We start from the raw sequence: 22,272 nt of genomic DNA on the forward strand, positions 1-22,272 counted from the left end.
TACTAGAAATTTTCAAAAATATATAAATAATAGCTTAAATTATTTTTGGCACTCAAAAAATGGGGGCCTGGACTCCCCAGCCCCTAGAGGTCAGCACGGGCCGGAATTTTTAGCCCGGGTTCGGCTGGACCCGTGAATTTATAATGTGAGGCCCAACCCGACACCGAAATATATTTTAGCATTTGGCCTGAGCTCGCGTGATAATCAAATGAGCCTGAAATAAGCCCGAATTTTACAGAAACTTAATAATTAACGCAAACTTGTATTTTTATTCACAGCAATTAGAGGTTTAATTTTTAAGTTATGCTTTAAAAGTTCTCCAGAAAGAACGGCCCAATAAATATTCTTGTACAGTATATTTACCAAGTTAGGCCCGAAAAGATCCGAGAAATATGGTTGTATATTTAAAAATTTACTGCCTGAGCCCGGCCCGAGCCAGAAATGATATACGCTTTCTAGGCCCGAGTTTGGCCCGCGGGCTCGGTCCGAGCCCGTGCAAACCTCTATTGGCCCCAGGCTAGATCCGCCACTGCTTGCAAATCAATATTGAAACTGGAAGATGTGGTGGATTTCTATCGTTTATGGTTTTAGTAGAGAGATAAAGATGGAAATATAATGTATTCTTAGGACGCTTAACCGATTGCAGGAAACCGCTTCTCGCTATTCATTACCCACGTGTTGTACGACTGATATACAAGGTGCTTCAAAACAAGACCGACGACGATTGGGAAGTGATTCCTGACACCAAGATAAGACGAAAAGTAGAGATCAACCTGGGTGCATAAATGCTTCCCTTCGGAGTTACAGGCTGCCGAAAACATGAAAAAATTAACTTTAAAGATGCATAGTTCCAATACTATGAAACCTACCGTAGTCGGGTCAAGTCTCTATGTGGAAAATAATATGCGTCCTATCCAAATATCCACGCTTCAGAATCCTGCGGTACTTCAGCAATAAATTCTATATAGGTAGTTGGTGAGTACTTCAAATTATATGCCCGTAGCGAAACTCTCTCTATAGACATTATTGCGTGAGTACCTTAGGATTCTTAAACATGTATTTTTAGATAGCGCACATATTAGTTTCTAGGTGAAGTCTTGACCCGACTATGGTAGATCCCATAGTTTTGGAGCTATGAACTTTTAAAGTTCATTTTTTTATGTTTTCGGCAGCCTATAATTCCGAAAGGAAGCGCTTGTGCACCCAGGTTGGTCTATTCTTTTGGTTCTATTTTGGTGTAAGGAATCACCTCCCAAACGTTGTCGGTGTTGTTTTGAAACACCCTGTATATATACACGATGGAAGACCCAAAAGAATCCGTATTGAAAGCACACGGCCGTTCCTAGGCGTAGTAGAAAGTTCTCCCGCCTGGTGGGTCTAGTACAGACTTTCCCGGATCAGTTGCCGAAGCATCGTCTTCGTGGGAGGTTAACGTTTGATTGTTAGTGTTGTATGTTCAAACTGTTCTCGTGTTCCGCCTGCGATATCGTTATGGTAGATTTAAAGGAACAAAGAATATGTTTGAAATTTTGCTTCCTGCTTGAAAAGTCTGCAACAGAAACTTTTGAAATGCTTCAGCAGGCTTTCAAGAAGAATAGTATGGACTGTATGCAACTTTTTGAGTGGATTGGGCGGTTTAAACATGCTGAGATAAGTGTTGAAGTTCATGCTCTTTCTGGGTGCACTTCAGCATCTCGAAACAACAAAAACATTGAAAAATTCCGCCAAAAAATCAACGAGGATTGTCGTTTCACGATTGACAAAATTTCAGAACAGACGGGAGTGAGTAGGAGTCATGCCAACGGATTTTGACTGAGGATTTAGAAATGAGACGTATTGCCGCTTAATTTGTTCCTCAGCTGCTCACACGGGATTAAAAAAAAAAATTGTCTGAATTTGAGCCAGGATTTGAAAAATCAGATTGAAAGTGACCCAAAATTTTTGACCAAGGTCATTACAGGTAATGAGAGTTGGTGTTAAGGATATGATCTCGAAACCAAGCAAAGGTTAACCAGCAACAGATCCCTACTCCCCCGACTGAAAGAAAGAAGAAAAATAGACAAGTGAAGTCGAATGCTAAAACAATTATTGTTTTCTTAATCTTTTTTTAATGTTCATGGAGTTGTGAATCGAGACTTTGTCTTTGCTGGTCAGATCGTTAAGCAACACTTTTATTTGGAAGTTCTAAGGCGTTTGCAGAAGGATGTGCGGAAGAAACGATAAGAACTGGTTCCTTCATCAGGACAACACTCCTGCACATATTGACTTGTTTGTGAACGCTATTTGAGGTCTCAGAGATGAACTGCTTTTCCCACTCACTGTATTCGGCAGACCTAACCCGTAGTGTGACTGTTTTCTACTCCCAAGAATGGAAAAAATCTAAAAGGAAAGCTTTTTCATGATAGGCCTATGGAGTCTGTAAACAGAGCTTCTTAGAGGGCAATGGACGATATCAAAGTTCAAAGGAGCTTCAAACAGTAGGAAAGAAGACTGGAGAAGTGCATCGCATCTAATAGAGATTATTTTGAATGAAGCTGAAAGAATTTGGTAAAAAAAAAAACTCAAATTAATTTTTTAAAAGAAAAGTGCCGTTTTTTTGGGGTCTACTTTCGTAGTATACATTTTTTAAAATACGTTCAACATCAATTTTGGAAAATTACAAATTAATTCGTTTTCCTTCTTTTTTTCAAAAACTACGCATGAGCTTTTATAGTAATGCATATCATTTTGTTCAGCTTAATAAGTTCAATTGATTGGCATATGTCTTGTCTTTAGACATTTTTTGGTAAATTGCACAAAAAAAATTTTTTTTTTTTTGCTTCTTTTGAAAAATAATTAGTGTAAATAGGGTCAATAACCAACACTGTGTATAGACCTTCCCCTCTGATTTAGTAGCTATTGCACACGCTTTTAATGTACGTGGTCTCGGGATCAATTCCCAGTGAGAGTACATTGAACTACTACGGTGATTCGGGTTCCGTCGTCGGGAGTCGTGGTGGATTAGTATTAGAGGGTTCACCTCTGATGCGTGGGGTCACTGGTTTCACTCCAGCTCTCTAGAAACGGTGAACAAATACCGTGTGCGTGCGTTTTCCATCACTTCATTCATTTCTCATCATCACAGTCTCCTTTAGCCTAGCTGGCATAACAATGGAACTTAAAACTGAAATATTTCATTTTATTTCATTTTTCCATCGTATACTATAGGTCAGAGTCTCATATACCCTCGGTAGTATAGCCTAAGCAAACAAACAATATTGTCAGTAGCGAGGCTTGAGGAAAGTCGCTGCCATAAAAATAAATAAATAAATTTCATAGCTTCAAGATATGAGAAGAAAACTGTATACAAGAATTACCTATATGTCTTTTTCAAGAGCCGCCACTGAATACAGTGAATACATATGATTGAGAGAACAGTGGAGGGGAAAATTCTATCTGCTCCAAGAGAAAATGAAAATGGTATTTTATCTAATCCTTTCCTTGTACCTGAACGAATACTACCACTCGTCACTCTCTTTCATGAAACCTCTTTGTAATACGTAATACGCTTTAACACATTTTAAACTAGAGACAAATATCTGATGCTTTAATAATTCACAAGTTTCTAAATGTGTTTTAACACCGAAAGTAATCGGTTGCAATAAATCCAGTCGCGTGACTTCCATATTTTAAATGCTTCGCTTGAGCCTCCTTCAGAAGGCACAAGGCCTCAACCAGGACGGAATCCGCATATTAATGCCGCAACGGTGATAAAGGTCATTTGCAGAAAGATGTTTTATACTTATGTACGACGAAAGAGTGATTTCGTGCACGCATTTTAAAGCCTTAAAAGAAGCAGTATACAACAACCAATCTTTTTTTTTTTTTCGCTTGTTAACGTAACGTTAACGCGCTTACGGTCTAACGGGAGCAACTGAACATGCTTGATGATTGACGCGAGTACTGTAGACGACTAGCCCCAAACACCTTTCCTTTCTTTCTTTTTGTTTTCCTTCTTAAGAATAAAAATTATTGGAACTGGCTACAAAATTCCTTTCCAAAAACTTGTTGTATGTATTTTTATTTTAAAAGAAGTGAAATACCTCTCCGCTCTGATCCTTGCTGAAGCGAGTCTTGCCCAACGACATGCGTGTTGTCACATATTATGCTTGAGGACGCTACATTCAAACTAAGAGGGAAATGGAATTAGTAAAAGCACTTACGGAACTCTTTTTTTTTTTTTTTTTTAATCTGAATGTTTATTTGTTTACTTGCGTAAAAAGAAATACCAATAAGATATTCAAGATAATTATTTTATTTCCTGAAAAATAGCAGCATTCTTCTAAAACAATATTTCTTTGAATAATACACCGTACTATATTTTTCTATGCCCTGGCAATTAGTCTAAAATGGTTAGCACTCATGCCTTTGGCTTATGGAATCCCGGGTCCGATTACCTTTGGAAGAATATTGAATACATTACAGTGGTTCGGATTTCACCTTAAACTCTGGGTTCATGTCTCTATCTCGGTGCTGAAAAACAACATTGAACTTCAACAAACAATTGAAAAATAGGCCTATATTTTCTCCAATTTTTATAACATTTACTTGAATACTATTTAATTTTAAATGTTTGTGTTTATTTGTCGAATGCTGCTTGAATTTTTTAACTGATGTTAATTATTTTTTTTCATATTTATATATGAATTTGAAAAACGAAAACAGTGCTTGTTATGTTTCGGCACCGTAACAGTCTTTCTCAAACTAAATGCACTATAGCCCCGTTTAACCAAATTTTCAGGTCAAAACTCTTTACGAAAGAAAAGATCATTTTTTTTTCACAAGCTGAATTAAACCTTAGTCGTACAGCTTTAGTTTAACCATGTTCATTTCTAATTTTTAGTTTTGAGGGCATCATATCCTACCAATAACGTCTTCTCACGCTGAAAATACAGTGACTAGCAGAATTATTCGGACACTATAGTGTTTGAACAAAAGATGGGATTTATTTCAAAGAAAAAGCAAATGCAAATAATATGCTATCATTTTCTCTGACATCCAACAAACATAAACAATTTTACACTTCGAAAATAAAATAACTTAACAAACAATGTAAAGTAGCGAGATCAAAACAAACACAATACGAATTCGGGTGTTGCAAAATTATTCGGACACCTGACCAGATATGACACTTATCGAGTAAAGATATAAAACTCAATATCTAGTAGGCAGTCCTTTCTGCTTAAGAACTGCGTGTAGTCTATTTGGCATACCATTCACAAGTTTGCGAGTGTATGCAACAATAATCTTGGCCCATTCTTAACGAAGCACGTCCTTCAGATGCGCCTTCGAGGTTATGCATATTTTTCGAACTTGTTTCTCTAGTTTATCACACATTTCGAACTTGCTTGTCTAGTTTATCACACATTTCGAACTTGTTTCTCTAGTTTATAACACATTTCGAACTTGTTTCTCTAGTTTATCCCACAAATTGTCAATGGGGTTCATATATGGAGACTGGAGAGGGGGATGGAATGTCTTTGGGCAATTGTATAGTAACCACAGATTTACAGTATGAGCTGTGTTTCGGGTAGAATTTGAATGTATCTAATATCCACATTTTTCTGCCTTGTTCTTTAAATTATCTTTGAGAATTTGCAGGTAGAAGTGTTGTTCAAGGAACACCAACTCATCTACTCCAGACGCTGACATGCAGCCCTATACCATTACGCTCCCTCCTTTGTATTTTACTGACGGCTGCAAATTTTGTTCCTCCAGCTCGGTATTGTTTCTTCTCCACCCCATTAGCTTCCCATCAGAACAGAACATATTGAACTTATTTTCATCAGAAAAAAATCACGTAGTTCCACCAGTTGGCACCCATATACTGGTATTATTTCGCAAAACTAGTCTCTTCTTCCTCTTTGTTTTGTTGATATGAGGCTTTCTGCATGCTACGCGGCCATGAAAACTAGTTCTTCTCAGGACTCTTCTAATTGTATCGGGACTCACGTCGATCTCCATTTATTCTCCAACCTCGGCAGCGACGTTTGAAGCTGATTGATTCGTTTTTACTGATCCTTTCGTTGATCCTTGATTCGTTGATCCTTTTTTTTCGGACTATTGCGGATTCCCGTCTCTCCGTAAATGTCTTTGGACGTCCCGTGTTAGGGAGGAAATCAACTCTATCCTCAACCTTGTATCCCTTGATAATACCACATACTGTACTTTTTTCATTTGCGACATCTCTGCAATTTTTCTGCAGCTTTTTTCTTTTTCATAATGAAAAATTGCTAATTGCCGCTTTTCAAATGTCGTGTTCTTTCCTCTTTGACCCATTCTTCGTGTTGACAACGAATTGTTGTATCTAACTGCCAGGATAACGACTACAGTACTTAACACAGCCCTCAGCACTAGCGCCACGTCTCATAGTGCTCACATTATTTCACAAATGTCGTACTGTCCGAATAATTTTGCTGGGGAAAATTTGGGTATGATTTTCATTGCGATTAATTATATCCGTTCTGTTGACAGCAACTACACGCTTGATTGTGTTTTTCAGGTATGCGTATATAGCTCCTTTTTCTTATGTATTGTTGTGTACAAAATATGTTTTCATTTCGGAGCCATAGCCCGTTATATGTATTTCATTGGATCTGTCCGAATAATTCTGCTAGTCACTGTATATCAAATGTACAGCATTGTATAACAAAAAACCGTTGTTGTGGTTTAACCGAAATTTCATTCAACTGAACCACCATACGTTGGACCAAATTCAGTTAAACTGGACTCAAGATGCATTAGTTCTTGAATGTACTTTTATAATAATTTTCAAATACGTGCATTTTTATTGAAAATATTTTATTTTCGAAAGATTAATACTTGCAGATTCTTTTGCTTCCGGAGGCCGCAGTGGCTCACTGGTAGAGCATTCATGACGTCCTTGGTTCGATCCCAGCTAGCAACAATTGAACATTGTGGTGAACAAACACCGTGTGTGTGTGGATTTTCTCGGGGTTCTTCCGTTTCCTCCCACTTTCTTCATTCCACCATTTCATTCATTTCTCATCATCACCGTCTCCTTTAGCCTAGCCAGCATAAGCGTGGTAAGGAAAACTTAAAGATTTCATTTCTTTTGCTTTCATATTTTATTTCATACCGTAAACTATTAGTGTGTATGCAGCAATATTAGAAAAATAAAGAAACATTCATGTCTAGTGTAGATTCGCTGTTGAAGAGGGAACCGAGCTTCTGACAATAATAATAATAATAATAATAATAATAATAATAATAATAATAATAATAATAATAATAATAATAATAATAATAATAATAATATAAACGGATACACGCCCACACTTAAAAAATCAATGCTATGAAAAAAGTTGTTCTCCTTGTTTTATGTAAATAGGATAAGAACATTTACTTAATGTGGAAACGCTTTTATCCTAATTATGAATTATAAATTACGAAATATATAAACGATGCTGAAATACATATATTTAATCCTGTCTGATGGATACCCTTGTACTGTATAAGAAAAGGAGTATTGTACTTTTGTGGCATATGCAGTATGACAAAAACTGAACAACCGCCACTACTGGCATTTGTACAGTGCTCGTTGCGAGCGAGGACACACACACAAGCAGTGTTTGTTCAACACGAAAGCTACACATGTATGTGTTGACGCAGCGCAATTAACTCCTTCTCGACGGCCACTGTAAATACACGGCGAGAGCCAATGAACAAATAACATAAATGAACCACTCCAACATTTTCGTATAGTTATTACGATCACGCAAGTGGGACTTATAATATTGTAATGTCCGTACACTCTTACTCCTCGAGATAACTCTTAAAGGAGTGCGAATTTTTGAATTATGTTATTCTTACAATGGATAGCTAGAGCGATCATATCGATCAAGTATATTAACGGAAATAATCGGTTAACATCTTAACAGGTATCGTTGACTTACGTTTAACCATTAGTGGACGCGATAACTTTTGAACGGAAACGAATTTTTAAGTTCTGTTTCTTGTAGTAGATAGCTAGAGCAATTATCTGTGTCGAGTTCGTTAACAGATTTAATCCGTTAACATTCTAACGAATAACGATGACTTACGTCGGACCTTAATTCACCCAATAATTTTTGAACGAAAGCGAATTTTTTAATTCAAGTTTTTTGAAGGTAGGTGAAGTTACCTATGTCGATGTTAAATGTCAGCAAATGTCCTTCCTCGGTTGACATCTAACGGACGAAATCGAAATTTTTATTGTGTGATCCTCTTTACTGTCTACCAGTGTCTATTTAGGAATAAAAATTACCTATCTCTACCCTACGCTAAATGGAAGGCAAAAATAGATCACAGAGAATCCCTTTTCTGTTTAAGCCTTCAGATGCTGTGTTCCAAATAGTAGTGTTCAATACAGGGAATACTCTCTTTAGCAGACTTAAACACTATGATGTTTTATTTCCGTTGGAAACAGGTTGACGTTTAGAACGTACGACAATTCAAAATAGAGAGGTTTGGGAATTAGAATGAAACTTATACCATCGTTAATGCTACATGCACACAGCGGCGCAAATCTGTCTTCAACATTGGGGGGGACGGGTAAGACCGTTCCCATATTTTTTTTTTAAAGCGACGTTCAAAATATTTATGAAGTTGAAAAACAATGCCGTGGGGGATCAAAGGAACAGAGTTATCTTCAACATTGGGAGGCGGACAAATTTGAGACTTATTCTGGGAGGATATCAATTTCAACTCACTTTCCTTTGTGGCAATCGGACACAAATCATCACATTTCTCCCCAAAAAAACACATTTCAAATCGGATTATTGGAGGAGACAATTCCCCCCACTTCCAAGATTGGAGGGGACATGTCCCCCTCATCCCCCCGGGATTTGCGCCAGTGCATGCACATAAGTGTTTTCATACGGTTTCCAAAAACTAATATGGCAATAACCGTTTTTACACATAAGCTTTGAAAAAGCAAAAAGGATTCTAATCGTAAATGCTACAAACACAAGTTCTAACAAATTAAAGTGGCGATTCTATCTTGATGTTAGGCCAAAATGCCAAGAGTGAAAAGTGTTTCAATCATTAGTGCTACAACCACAACATTAGTATTGGTATGTACTGATAGTTGTTAAGAAAGTAATATGGCGATTATGTCTTAAAGTCAAGCCAGATATACCATTTTTACAAGCTTTGAGAAGAATAAGAAGGGTATTACACCCTGCAGGTCTAGTAACTAGCGTACTTCGGTTTGGTGTCCCGTGTTCGATCCCCAGGGTAGAGTATCCAATGCATTATAATGGTTAGGATTTCACCTCAAACTATTGGTCCAAGTCTCATGTAGGGTCACTGCTGAAAAGGAACAGTAATCTTCAGTAAATAAACGAACTTAAAAACGGGTACAAGTGTAGTTTAGTATAAAAAAAAACATCAATTTCCAACAGATAATAAGGAAGTCCGTCCAAAAATTATTGAGTCATTGCTTTGACGACAATCTATGCGACAGTTATTTTGTTTCATTATTATTGTTAGCAGTCTACTTGTGCCGGCAGCATGGCGGAGCGGTCTAAGGCATTAAGATGGTGATGGCAGTACCTATCTGTCGTGGGATGGAATCCAACTCAGGACATTATATTTAAGAATCCTTTCACTATTCATTTCGTTGTCACCATCCGCTTCTTATTGTCTGTTTAGCCTAAAGGACACAATATGGGACATACGGGTCTAGAGAATATTAGAAGCGTTAAAAGAGACTTATGTTCTTATGTAAGAACTCTTTATAACTGTAGACAAATGATTGCATTACATTGGATTATATTATATAAAAGGATCATACTTTATATAAATATAAAAAGATTAGCTGCTCTTGCCTGCTTTGTTTTACGAAATACATTACTTTCGTGTGTGAATGCAACATAATTAGAATAATCTAAAATGTAATTTTCAAAAAAAAGAAAAGAAAAGAAAAGAAAGAAAGAAAGAAAGAAAGAAAGAAAGAAAGAAAGAAAGAAAGAAAGAAAAGAAAAGAAAACAAAAGAAAAGAAAAGAAAGAAAAGAAACTTTTTTAACGTCTCGTAGTTATGCCATTTGGGCTAAAGAAGACGGATGATTAATGAACTTGAAAATGATTCTAAAAATAATTGGTGAAATGAGAATATGGGAGAAAACGGGAAAACGTCGAGAAAACCCATGGACATGATGTTGTCCACCACAAACTTACATGGTCTGGAATCGAACCAGGAACCCTTCGCATCACAGGAAAATACTCCACTGAATCACTGAATCACGGCGCTCTCCAAAGATAATACGAGATGAGCTCCTATATTATTTTATTCTACTAAAATTTCCAAAACATCAACTGTACAAATTAAATAACAAATTCACAATCCAAACAATTTTGAAGAATGTACTATGAATAGCTCTTGTAGAACAAACTATTTGCCAGTATGCCTTATTGACGTGTTTTCAACTTAGTTTTTAAGAATAAGTTAACAAAACGATAGGGAAATTTTCTCCTCATTTCTAAAATAATGCATTATACAATTGTTCTACAGTCAAAAAAGAGAAGGCAACGTTATCTATTAATTATATAGGAGTTTGAAATTTTAATCTAAGCTTCTCCTATATCATTAGTCACTCGCAAGTTGCTGTAACCTCTTTCTTTGGAAGAATGAAAAAGTAAAATTTAAAAGAAAAAGAAATAGAAAACGTATTTCATTTTATGACAAATGTCCCATTGAGACAAAAGAATAAGACTTGAGCATTCTCTACCTCTCTCCCTCTCCTAAATCGCACAAAAAATTCTTCTCAATGTGTGAATGTACATTGACATGTTAATATTTCATCAGTGACAATACAGCCCTTATTTATACGTTGTTGTTCTGTTGAAAACAAGGAAAAGAAATGAAAAGAGAGAGAGAGAGAAGAATCCATTGAAAAAAAAAGCGAATGGGGAGAGAAAGCGCAGGACCTACAATAATGATATAGGGATACGTTTCCGCAATCTCTCGTCTTTCCGCCCCCATAATTTTGCCTCAAGGCTTTTAGCTTACTGAGAAATACATTATGGAGTTACACCAAAAGGAATCAGAAACCGGTTTTGCAGATGGAAAATGTTTTGTAAGCCACACCACACAACAAGAGAGAGAGAGAGAGAGACAGACAGAAAAACATGAAACAAAAAACAAAAGAAAGATATTTTGAATTTATAAATCGTATGCTTGATCTTTTAACGTTACATCAATGTGGCGTTTAATTGGACTTCATATATTTCTGCCACGCTGCCTGATGCCGAGTGTGAAGAAAAAAGCATAGAAGAAATGAATTCACGCTCTGGCTACAGCAGTACAGAGAAGGTTTGAGTATGTTTGTTAATTTTATATTAAAAAAAAAAATCTTTATTTAACTCAGAATCATGATTAAGAGGCAGGATTATCTTTTAAATATCTGAAGCTGATAACGGAAGTTTCAAGCAAATATCATACTACTTAATAAAAGCTGTTCAATGTTATATTTTATATTATGAATTGTATTATGGTATACAATTTCTTTCTTTCTTTTCTTTTCTTTCTTTTAAGTGGATACTGTTGTTTCATTTACACTGCAATTGCTATCACTTTTGGACTGCGATGTCAGTGTAACTAATATACTATTAGGGACTTTATATTTTATGGTGTTCAATTTTATATAATGATGGTCTATTTTATTGTGGTGTTCAATCTTATTTTCGTTTCTTTCCTTATATTTTTGGTGTTCAATTTTATATTATGATGCTCAGTTTTATTATAGTGTCCAATCTTATATTCCTTTCTTTCCTTATATTTTATGGTTTCAATTTTATAGTATGATGCTCAATTTTATAATGGTGTTCAATCTTTTATATATATATATATATATATAATGCGCACTGTTGTTTCACTTACACTGCAATTGCTATCGCTTCTGGACGATTCATTCCCGTTCTGCCTAACGGCCCTCTAGCATTTTGTAGAAAATATTTTAATGATCTTATTTTAGGCAGAACGGGAATTCCTGTTCTGCCTAATCTTTCGAGGTGGGGAATTTTATGCGAGGAAAGATCTTTTAGGGAAATGCAGCACTGAAATGCCTGACGTGTTTTCAGATCGGAACTTATGTATATAATGGCTGTAATAACAAGGGTGAGGACAAAGTCCAAACGGTCAAAATCCAAGAAAAATTCTAACGAGACGGACAAAATCCAAGGGATAGGCTCATAGGAGTATATATTGAATGTACCAGTGTATATGATTATTTTTTTTCAATTGTCATATATTCTATAATGTTATCTGTACTTTTTCAATGTACTGAATTTTTTCTTTTCTTTCTTTATTTCTTTTCTTTTTTCATAATACTGGAAACCCAAGAAAACGTAACAATGTTATAATAAAAGGTCAGATTGGCTTTAATTAGTTTCACACACACCTATATGAAAAATTTTGGGTAGTCCTATTTATTACACATTTAATACATTTAAAATACATTTAAAATGGTCTTACACCATATTACTGTAAGACCATTCATTTTAATTACGAAAAGCAACTGTGATGTTTTTTGATTTTTTTAAAAATTTCATTCTTGTGAGGTAGCATATAGAAGTCTTTAATTTTTGGTGTTGTATAAATATTTATTTATTTTAATTCTGAAATATTGATCAAAAATTTTTTCAGCATAAATCAAAATGTGAAATATATAGGATCTACTTATTATAACAGTCTTGCATGTTTTATTGGGTTTTCACTATTTTTTTAAAAAAAAAAGTTATTTCAATAAAGTTAAGAATTATGGGCAATATTTTATATGCATGACAATTGGAGAAAAAATAATCATATTTTTATTGGGCTGCTCCTATGATTCTGTCCCTTGAATTTTAGTAAATATGAATCTACTCTAGTATCTACTTTAGTAAAGATGAATGTGATTTTTTTAATACCTGCAAGGAAAAGAAAAATTGATTGACTCTATTATAAGAAAACAGTTTGACATTATAACTGGAACGAACACAAAACAAACTTAATTCGGTCTAATATCAAGTCATTTCACAACAAAATTTCGTTTGGATTTCCAGTAATTTATTTCCAGCATACTAGAGCTCACAATAATGAAAGACGCTACAGTTAACATGCTCAAGATGTTTGTCCATCTATTAAAAGCAAACAATACAAGAGGATGCATAAGCCGGCCCTTAAAAAAATAGTCATAGTCTTCTACATCACAACTCCTTTTTCGACATCACTGTATCAGCGAATTTGTCTTCTGTAAGTAGCAGCAATATAGTCACATCGAAATACTTGTATGTTTTTGTAGAGTTTCAATCAAATCAATATGTCAGATAATCGGGCAAGCAAAAGGGTTTATAAGATGTTGTTTCAGTCTGCTACTTTTGAATGTGCTTGCCTACTAAATTCACCAGTAGTCAAGCAGCATTCAGAACACGAAACTTCCATGTTAATATTGGAGGTAGGAAAGAAGTTGAAGGAACCAAAGCTTAAATATAGGCGAGTTGAACATAAAATCAAAATCAATTGAGAAGAAAGCTGGAATCACGTGTAATAGACTTGGTGGCTTACGTAGATGAGGTTGCAATACTGTTTATATTTAGAACAATGATGAGATTTTATTTTAAATTGTATTGAGTGTATTGACGTACATTAATATTTGGTAGTATTATTTCCAGGCCTAAATCTAAAATTGAAAAAAAAAAACTCATTTGTCCGGAAGGCAGAATACTTAATAATAATAATAATAATAATAATAATAATAATAATAATAATAATAATAATAATAATAATATTGACAATGTAAGTATATATGACATAATGCGTGTAGGGTTATAGAATCATGTATAGAAGACAAATCTCCTGATCAGGTTATGCCGAAAAAAGGAGTTGTAATGTAGAAGACAAAGGCTCTTTTTTGCCTTATGCATCCTCTTGCATTATTTGTTTAATATATGGCCAAACGTCTTGAGGATGTGTAGGTCTACTGTGGCAGTTTTGAAGTACTGCTGGAGATAAACTATTGAAAACCCGAATAAATTTTTTTGTTGTGAAATGACTTGTTATTAGACCCAAATAAGTCTGTTCGTGTTCGTTTCAGTTACAATGTCAAACAGATTTGTTGCAACTGAGTCAACCAATTTTCCATTTCCATGCAAGTATTTTTTTAAAAAATAAATTCATCTTTACTAAAATAAACGTGAAAAACGCTGCTAATAACAGAACTGTACCTAGTCATTTTTTTTGAGGAGAATAAGAAGTAGAATAACATCTAAAACTTATGATGAAACTTGAAGTTTTAGTTATTCTTCATACAGAATCTGGTAGAATTACTAAAGAAAAAATCCCTAGAAAAAGTCCCCCATGCACAGATTTCTTCATCTCAAAAGATTAGGCAGAACGGGAATTCCCGTTCTGCCTAAAGATAATATTTGAAATATTTTCTACAAAGTGCTGGAGGGCCTTTAGGCAGAACGGGAAGACACCTTCTGGATTGCGATGTCAGTGTAACTAATATAATATTAGGGACTTTATATTTTATGATGTTCAACTTTATATTCTGATGCTCAGCTTTATTATGGTGTTCAATCTTATATTTCTTTCTTTCCTTATATTTTATGGTGTTCAATCTTGTATTTTATATTATGATGCTCAATTTTATTATGGTGTTCAATCTTCTTTCTTTCTTTCTTTCTTTCTATTTCTCTGCTTTTAATGCACACTGTTTTTTCATTTACGCTGCAGTTGCTGTCGCTTTTGGACTGCAATGTCAGTGTAAATGATGTACTATTAGTTTACTTTAATGGTTTCTTTCCGAAGTTTTTAATCAGTTTCTGGATAATAATCACATTTTTGAAAAAATGGAATAATACATTCCCAGTTGTACCGACCAACATCTCATGTCTTAAATTTGCATAAAGCTTCCATTAAGTTACAGAAAACTATAAATAAGTTGTAGGACTCATTTGGAATGTAGAAGGAAAATGTATCTAAGAATTGGTTGGTTGTTTTCTAGTTTCAGCATCAAGGATAAATGAAACTTAAATTTATAGTTCAATGTGGAATTCCAACTATTGTAATGAGTTCTAATTTCAAGTGAATCGAACCCTGAATCCCGTGTATTAAAGGAGCTAGTCATTTATCTTAGAATATCCTTATAGATAAAAGAATAAAAGGAAGAAGCAGATTAAGGTCTTATATATATTACTAAGTTACTCTAATTTTAAACACATTACTACAAAATGGAATCTAATGGTAATATAGAAAAACTTAATAGTTAAAGCAGAAAGAAAGAATGTAAAGTAGATATCCTAACGTTCAAATTAAATATTTGACGTGTGTTGGTTTTAATTTTTGCTGTTAGCACATATCCACCGTTAAATGTAACTACTAGAACACTATTATAATACATTTTCTTGCAAGTACATGGAAGTATCCTATGCATAGACTACATAGCTACGTGGCCAAGTGCAATCGGTCGTAAATGTTATCAAACATATATCTATGTATCGTAACTTCATTGTAAAATTCTGCCCCAAATGATGATATGAGTTCTATTATCAAAATAATGTGCTGTTTTTTTTAGGTTTTCTTAACTGTGCCTATTTCAAAGTTGCAAATTAGTAATATATAAGTTAAATTTAGTTTAATGAATAAAACATTTACTGTACGGAGGAATTATTTTATATTTTAAATTTGATTAAGGAGACTTCTTTTTTCATATAAAGTTTTGTTCTTAATAATTAAGCTTAATTATTAATAATTAATCCTTAATAATTAAGCTCAATAATTTTGTTCGTAATAATTAGTTTTTTAAAAATGAGCTAAGATAATTAATTACCCACAGAGATAGGAAATGTACTGCTTATCTGCTTTTAATTCGATTAGAAATTATATTTTGGATCATATGTTGAATCTAAAAACTCTCGTTTTTATTTAGTCATATATTGATGGGATGAAACATTTTAAGCCTTAGAAACTATCAGATAGTAGAAACAGTTTTCATTGCCTATTTCTTCATTCAATTGCTTCTTTATATTCAGTAGATAAACTTTAAGCGACCACAATTTAATTAAAAAAATGTTTATTTATTATATTTGAGGTTTAGATCCAAAGCACGTATCTCCGTGATTTAATTTCGCATCACAACTACATAACATTTTAAATTTGTTTTTTCTTGTAGAACACTTATTGGAAATAGAGCATGTTCTATTTAAAAGAGTTGTATCAAATACAATGTTGCTAATTTAATTATTTTATGGATAAATCTAGCCATTTTCACAGGATATTTAGCTACAGTTCTGTCCAATTCTATGTTTAAAATTGCCAATTTCTAACTATTTATGTTTAGCGGTAGTTGAATATCCTTTGGCGTCAGTACTTCACTAAAACTGTGAATGAAAAGAGAATAAAGTATTATTAACTGTTTGATAAATCTTCTGTTCGTTGTAGTACTTACTCTGTCACACAATAATCTATTTTGCATATCTTATTTATAATTCTCGCTTACTAGCACGGTTTCATGGGAAATCAGGATTCTGGAAATTATTTCTTCCCATAACAAATTTCAATGAAAAATTTGAGTATATGTCCAACGTGGAAGTGTTGTACTAGAACAATAGTGCTACACATTTGTAGCCAAAATTAGTACACAGATTGGAGTCAAGGAAAATAATTCATGGAAAATGTATCACAAGCCTTAATGCAAGCAAAGCGTGCTGTATTTTTTTATTTTTAAATGTGGATTAGTGTTGATAATACGTTATTTGAATATACCAGGGAATATACTACAGTAATTATAGAGTAAAACTACTACATAGTTTGCTAGTATTTGCATGCTTTATTGTTAAAGTCTGTTAGCTATAAATAAAACTAGATTCTATGCGCCATTTAGTTATTTTCTGAAGCCACCTGTTGGCAGCACTGATCAAATGTTGTATGCAACTCACAACTAGGCACTGTGTAAGTTTAAACTTTTGTAACTAAAAGAATCTGTGATAAAGTATAGCGTAAAATACTATGAACATGCCAAACAGGTCTGAAGCATCATCTCCTACATCTTATGCAACCCAACAAACAAAGATTCATAATGGGTTGCATAAGTTTGACACATATTCACTAACTTTGCAGCATTGAATCAGCAGTTGCAAGAACAAAATAAGAGAATTAAGGTTTATCGGTAGTTGGAAGAACGAAATTAAATTAAAATTGAGATTTACTCCGGATTTATTTATTTTCTCAATCTTAGCAACATTTTCTACTCTTGCTACACCATTCGGCTCAATTTCTACAATGATTCAGTAAGATACAGAAATAAGCGTAAGGTAAAGAAAAAAAATAATGCAGGGCAAAACTCAGTTCTCAATTTGAAGTCCCCGATGGCTATTTGTTCTGTACATAAGATTTCAGCACAGGGGACCTGGGTTCGTTTTCCTGTGGACGTCTTTCAACATGGAGATATGTTTTCAGTTGATTAATTTATCAGTGATTTTTTTTTTTTTTTTTAATTTTGTAGGCTGAAGTTTTCTATGTTTTAGTTTACGGAACTTCACAATAGCCTTACAGTAAGCAACAATATGAATTATGTCCTTATTTCAAATCGACCACGCAATACTTGGAAGTCAACATTAACAATTCGGCTAAGAAAATGTAACATATTTTTTTCCCATTACATTATTAGTATACAAATTCGTATATATATATATATATATATTGTTTTACTGGCACGGTCGTTCAGTGGTAGAGCGTTTACCTCTTGTCAGGCACGTAGCCAAGGAGGGATCCGAACCCCCCTTCGTCACCAGAAATGACAAATTAAAGAAGTGTGAAACAAAAAGAAACGGGAAAAAGAAATATATGCGTTAGAAATAAAAAGCCACAGCAAGCGTTTGGTTACTCTTTCTTATAAGGAGCTTTGTGTGGAGGAAACGGAGAGTCAAGTTAAAAATAGATTTTATTGTTATGTGGAACACAATAATGACAAAAAGTTATGTGGAAGGAAAGTTCTGTTAACATTTGATTCAACAGAGAAAGGAACGCAGATATTGTAGTATATTTTTAGAGACATTATTAGATATACAGTTTTTATAATAGTGGATACATACATTTTATATAATAGTTGAGGCCATAATGAAAGGAAAATTGTTACGAACAAGAGAAGAAACGTAGATATTGTAAAATATTTTTCAATACTTTTTCTAAGTATTCTTTTACTATAGATTTTTTCATAGTTTGTTATTAAAATACTTACTAACATATATTCATTTTATTGTCCTAACAAACTAACATATGTTGCCAGTAAAACAGTTTAAATTGATCGAGTCCCTGGTGTGATAATCACAGTATTTCATGTCACGGATCCCCATTACGAAATCCTGGCTACGTGCCTGCTCTGGTGCATAGAGTCCCGGCCAAGTAAGTTTGTGGTGTATAACATCGTGTGCGTAGGTTTCCTCAGGGAATTCCCGTTTCCTCGCACTTTCTCATTCCACCAATTCTTTCATCTCATTGACTTTCCTTAATCTTCCGCCTCCCTTAGCCTAAAAGGGCATAATCATGGGTCGTTAAAGTGAAATATTTCATTTCATTTTTCGCATTTTTTACTTGGCTGAAATTTCGCATTTTCTTTTATGGGTAAAAGCCAATATAGCATTCAGAGTATTGCTTACCGATTACGTAATGTAGTATTAGCGAGTACTGGCGTGATTGTGTAATCCAGCTACTGTTAGGGTTTATAGTATGTACGTCCGCCAACTGCACCGAATTAAGCCCCAGTTATGGCTCGAAACTGGCGTTAGTAGTAAGTCCCGCATGACGGAGACAAATAGCCTCGATACTGATGTTTCCATTAAACCTCAACCAATGAATCAATCAATACTAAGTCCCGTCCTTCATGGCCTCAGTGTTGAAGGACGTAAAATATAAAAACACAAAAAGTTGAAATTAATATTTCATGTATAATATTCAATTTACGGTACAAGAGAAAATAAAATGTATTTTTCCACAAAGCTCTATTAATAGTTCGCATACATAATTAACATACATACATCTACTGCATATTAAATGTTCATTTAGCATTAAATTAATGAAGATTTTGTGAATAGCACATGACGAGACGTATGTGCAATGAAGAAGCTTACTACGTACATCTGAGAAGAAAGCCACTAAATACAAAGAATGGACCAACAAATAGAAGAATGTTTCTAAGAAAAATGAACATCTGCGGGATATTGTGGGGGAGGGGACAAATGCCATCAGCATTGTCTTGGGCTTAACAAAACTGCCTAAGAGGCTAACATATCTCACAGGTAACAAACGGAAAACGATACAACCATTGTCATTTATTACATCAGTAGATGTTAACGGAAGTCTCCCTCTCTGTAACCATTGTTAACAACAATGCTCTTGTGTTGGAGGGTGTTCTCTTGGTACTTCATTCTTCTTGTCATACATTGTAGCAATAAGTAATAATACTTGCCGTGGCCATAGGAAATAAAATAGCCTTTAACCAACCCCCTCTCCGCTTTAGGTCTCTACAGTCTTAAACAACAACAAAAATAAATTCTCTTTGGAAAATACGACATGTTATTATTTATACATGAAAATTACAATAACCTTCTTGTCTTTCTGCCTTACATACGTCATATAAGGCTGTAAGATGTTGAAGGAACGGATATGTATTTGTAAAAAATAAAAAGACAGACTTACTTGACGGGCTGAGCAAATAACAACCACTTGTGCATACATGTTTAATATATGCTCTGCAAAACGAACAGATAAAAATGGCAGTGGTAGAAGACATCATAGGAAAGGCAAACTACTATATATAACATTTATGTTAAGAAGCATTCACGTTAAGATTTAGACAAGGCAAGAACAGTTAGTGGTATATGGATCCAATAAAGATAGTTTATTCATGACACTCACCTTAGAGAAGCCAATGTTAGGTGTTGGGACTTGGCCGGAGTCATGGCGCTTGAATACTGCAATGAACAAAAAGAAAAAGCGTTTATAAGTCGTAAAACACAAACTGTTGCAAAGTTTGTTAAAATACATAAATACACGTAAATTTACATCATCTACAATATATAGCTAAGAAGGGTGAGTACATCTTTTTAAAATGCTGCGTACTGAAGAGGAAGGAAGTTAGAGAAATATTTTTTACTCAAAAGAAAAAAAAAACAAGGACCGTCAATTTGAATCATCTTACAATCTAGTTCTATTTAACATTATCAGATCGTTGAAGTTATTTATGACGAACACACACGCGCTCTGCTTGAAGCATTTTGAGGTTGCTTTACCTGTGAAAGATATGACGTTTTCGCGGATGGACTTTCCCCAGGATGTAAGTAGGCGGCAGGTATAGAGCAAAAAGAAAAGAAAAAAATATTACCAGACTATGACTGACGAATGTCTAGTTTAACCTTTTACATGCACAGACAAACATATGCATAGAAGAAACAAAAAAAATAGTGTTTTCGGGATGTACTTCTTAACAAATCTAATTGATAGACTGTGTGCTTCATTTGAAGACAAACGTCTACCTTCCATGTCAATTAGTATCTTTCTAAATTATAATTGCATAGTTCATAGGCTTATTCTCATTATCATATCTCCATAACTAAGAATCTCTGAGCAAATACCAAAACAAATAATGTGTTGTTATATTCTGAAGGACCTATTTGCAAATTTGGAAAAAGTACAGAAAAAGAGTTTCTGAATTGATTGTTAATCAAATCTCCAGCTCTGTAAAAGTAAATTTATTTTATGTATGAATTTTATTCAGTATTCAATGAAGTCAGTAGTCTGAACATTAAGAAATGGGGCTCTTTTTCCATGGGTGGTGGTGACTTGAGTTTATATTCATGCAAACATACTAACAAAACACTGAAGGTTTCAGGGGGATTGAAGGTGGTTGCAGGCGGGTATGAGTTCTGCTGCTTCCCAAGCCACGGGCCTGTTTGAAGAGCGTTTAAATTAATATAATATTACGAAAGAAAATATTCATGTAAAAAGTAAGGTATATCAAAATATCAATAACCATACTTACATAATTGTAAAACTATGTTTTAAGAATCTTCCTTATTTTGCAAGACACGGTAGAAATTATAATACTTGGTTTGATTGCAGTCCATGTAAGTTTATGATAAGCATACTGTATCCATGTGTTTTCTTAGAGTTCTTTTTTTTTCTCTCTCTCTCTCTGTCTGTCTGTCTCAATTTCAACACTAATTTAATTACAATTTATTAGCACATTATCCATCTTCTGTAATTTACAGATTACCAAAGTTATTTACAGAAACTAAATGTATAATTTCAGGAAAGACAATCTACTGATAGGAAAGACCTGAGACCAATAACAACTTATGGGAACCTAAGTATGATATTTGATAAATATAGGAATTATTAGGCAGTCCTTATATGTATAGTACCCATAATTCTAAATCTTGGCCTATCCCTTCAACCCAGCGCCAATGTTTGAGTTCTTCATAAGCAAATAGGAAAGACGCTGCACACCATAACCTTCCCATATTAGTCTAGACATCCGTAGTTCTATCAGACAAATAATCCAAATCCTGCTTCCAAGCAGAATATTTAAGCATACATAACACACATCATGAGCTAGAAAATTAGCTTTCTCATGGTTATAGGTTAGCACACGCATCTTCAGTACGGGAGACCCGGGTTCGACCACTGGCGGAAGCTCCTGTGTGTTTCGAATTCCACGTTAAACTGTAGACCCACGTCTTACATAAGTTCGTTACTGACAGGAACGCTGAACGCTAGTCCATCCGTTTATAGGCTAGAAAACAGCAGGAAAAAGGTGCGCAGTTAATAATTACGTATCTCCGAGTTTGATATCCCACTAACGATGGAAAAAGATACACTTACTTATCAAATGTTTGTGTTCAATTACTGGTTAAATTATTCTAAAAATAAAATCTTATGTTATTAAAACTTGGTCAAAAAATACATGAAACAACAGCAGAATAGTTACTCCATACATTTAAACAAGCAGAATAGTTACTTCACAATGAACATTAGTATTGAACTCAGTTTAATAGTAAATTTTAAGATATTTACAATGAACTTGCTGGGTTATATGGTTGATGAACCAAACAATAGAGCATAAAATCGAAATATATTGATAAGCTACTTCTATGAAATTTTATTTATTTGCATCAATATACAATTATGTAGTACAATGCGTTCTGAGGTTTTGCGAAATGACAATCAGCATTTTATTATACTGAGTCTC

The 22,272-nt window shown here is 34.2% G+C and overlaps 1 protein-coding gene across 3 annotated transcripts in view; it reads right to left on the reverse strand.

Moving 5' to 3' along the window:
- dysf (neuronal PAS domain protein dysfusion) overlaps window positions 1-22,272 on the reverse strand; it is a 592,650-nt gene that overhangs the window by 292,993 nt on the left and 277,385 nt on the right. For all 3 annotated transcript variants that reach the window (XM_081758967.1, XM_081758968.1, XM_081758966.1), the window contains exon 3: window positions 19,941-19,996. In XM_081758967.1, the coding sequence (XP_081615093.1) occupies window positions 19,941-19,996 (56 nt within the window). The remainder of the gene's footprint in view (window positions 1-19,940; window positions 19,997-22,272) is intronic.

This window comes from Thermobia domestica, chromosome 5 (genome assembly GCF_964235325.1).
Source record: "Thermobia domestica chromosome 5, izTheDome1.hap1.1, whole genome shotgun sequence".
In the NCBI taxonomy this organism is placed as follows: Eukaryota; Metazoa; Arthropoda; class Insecta; order Zygentoma; family Lepismatidae; genus Thermobia; species Thermobia domestica.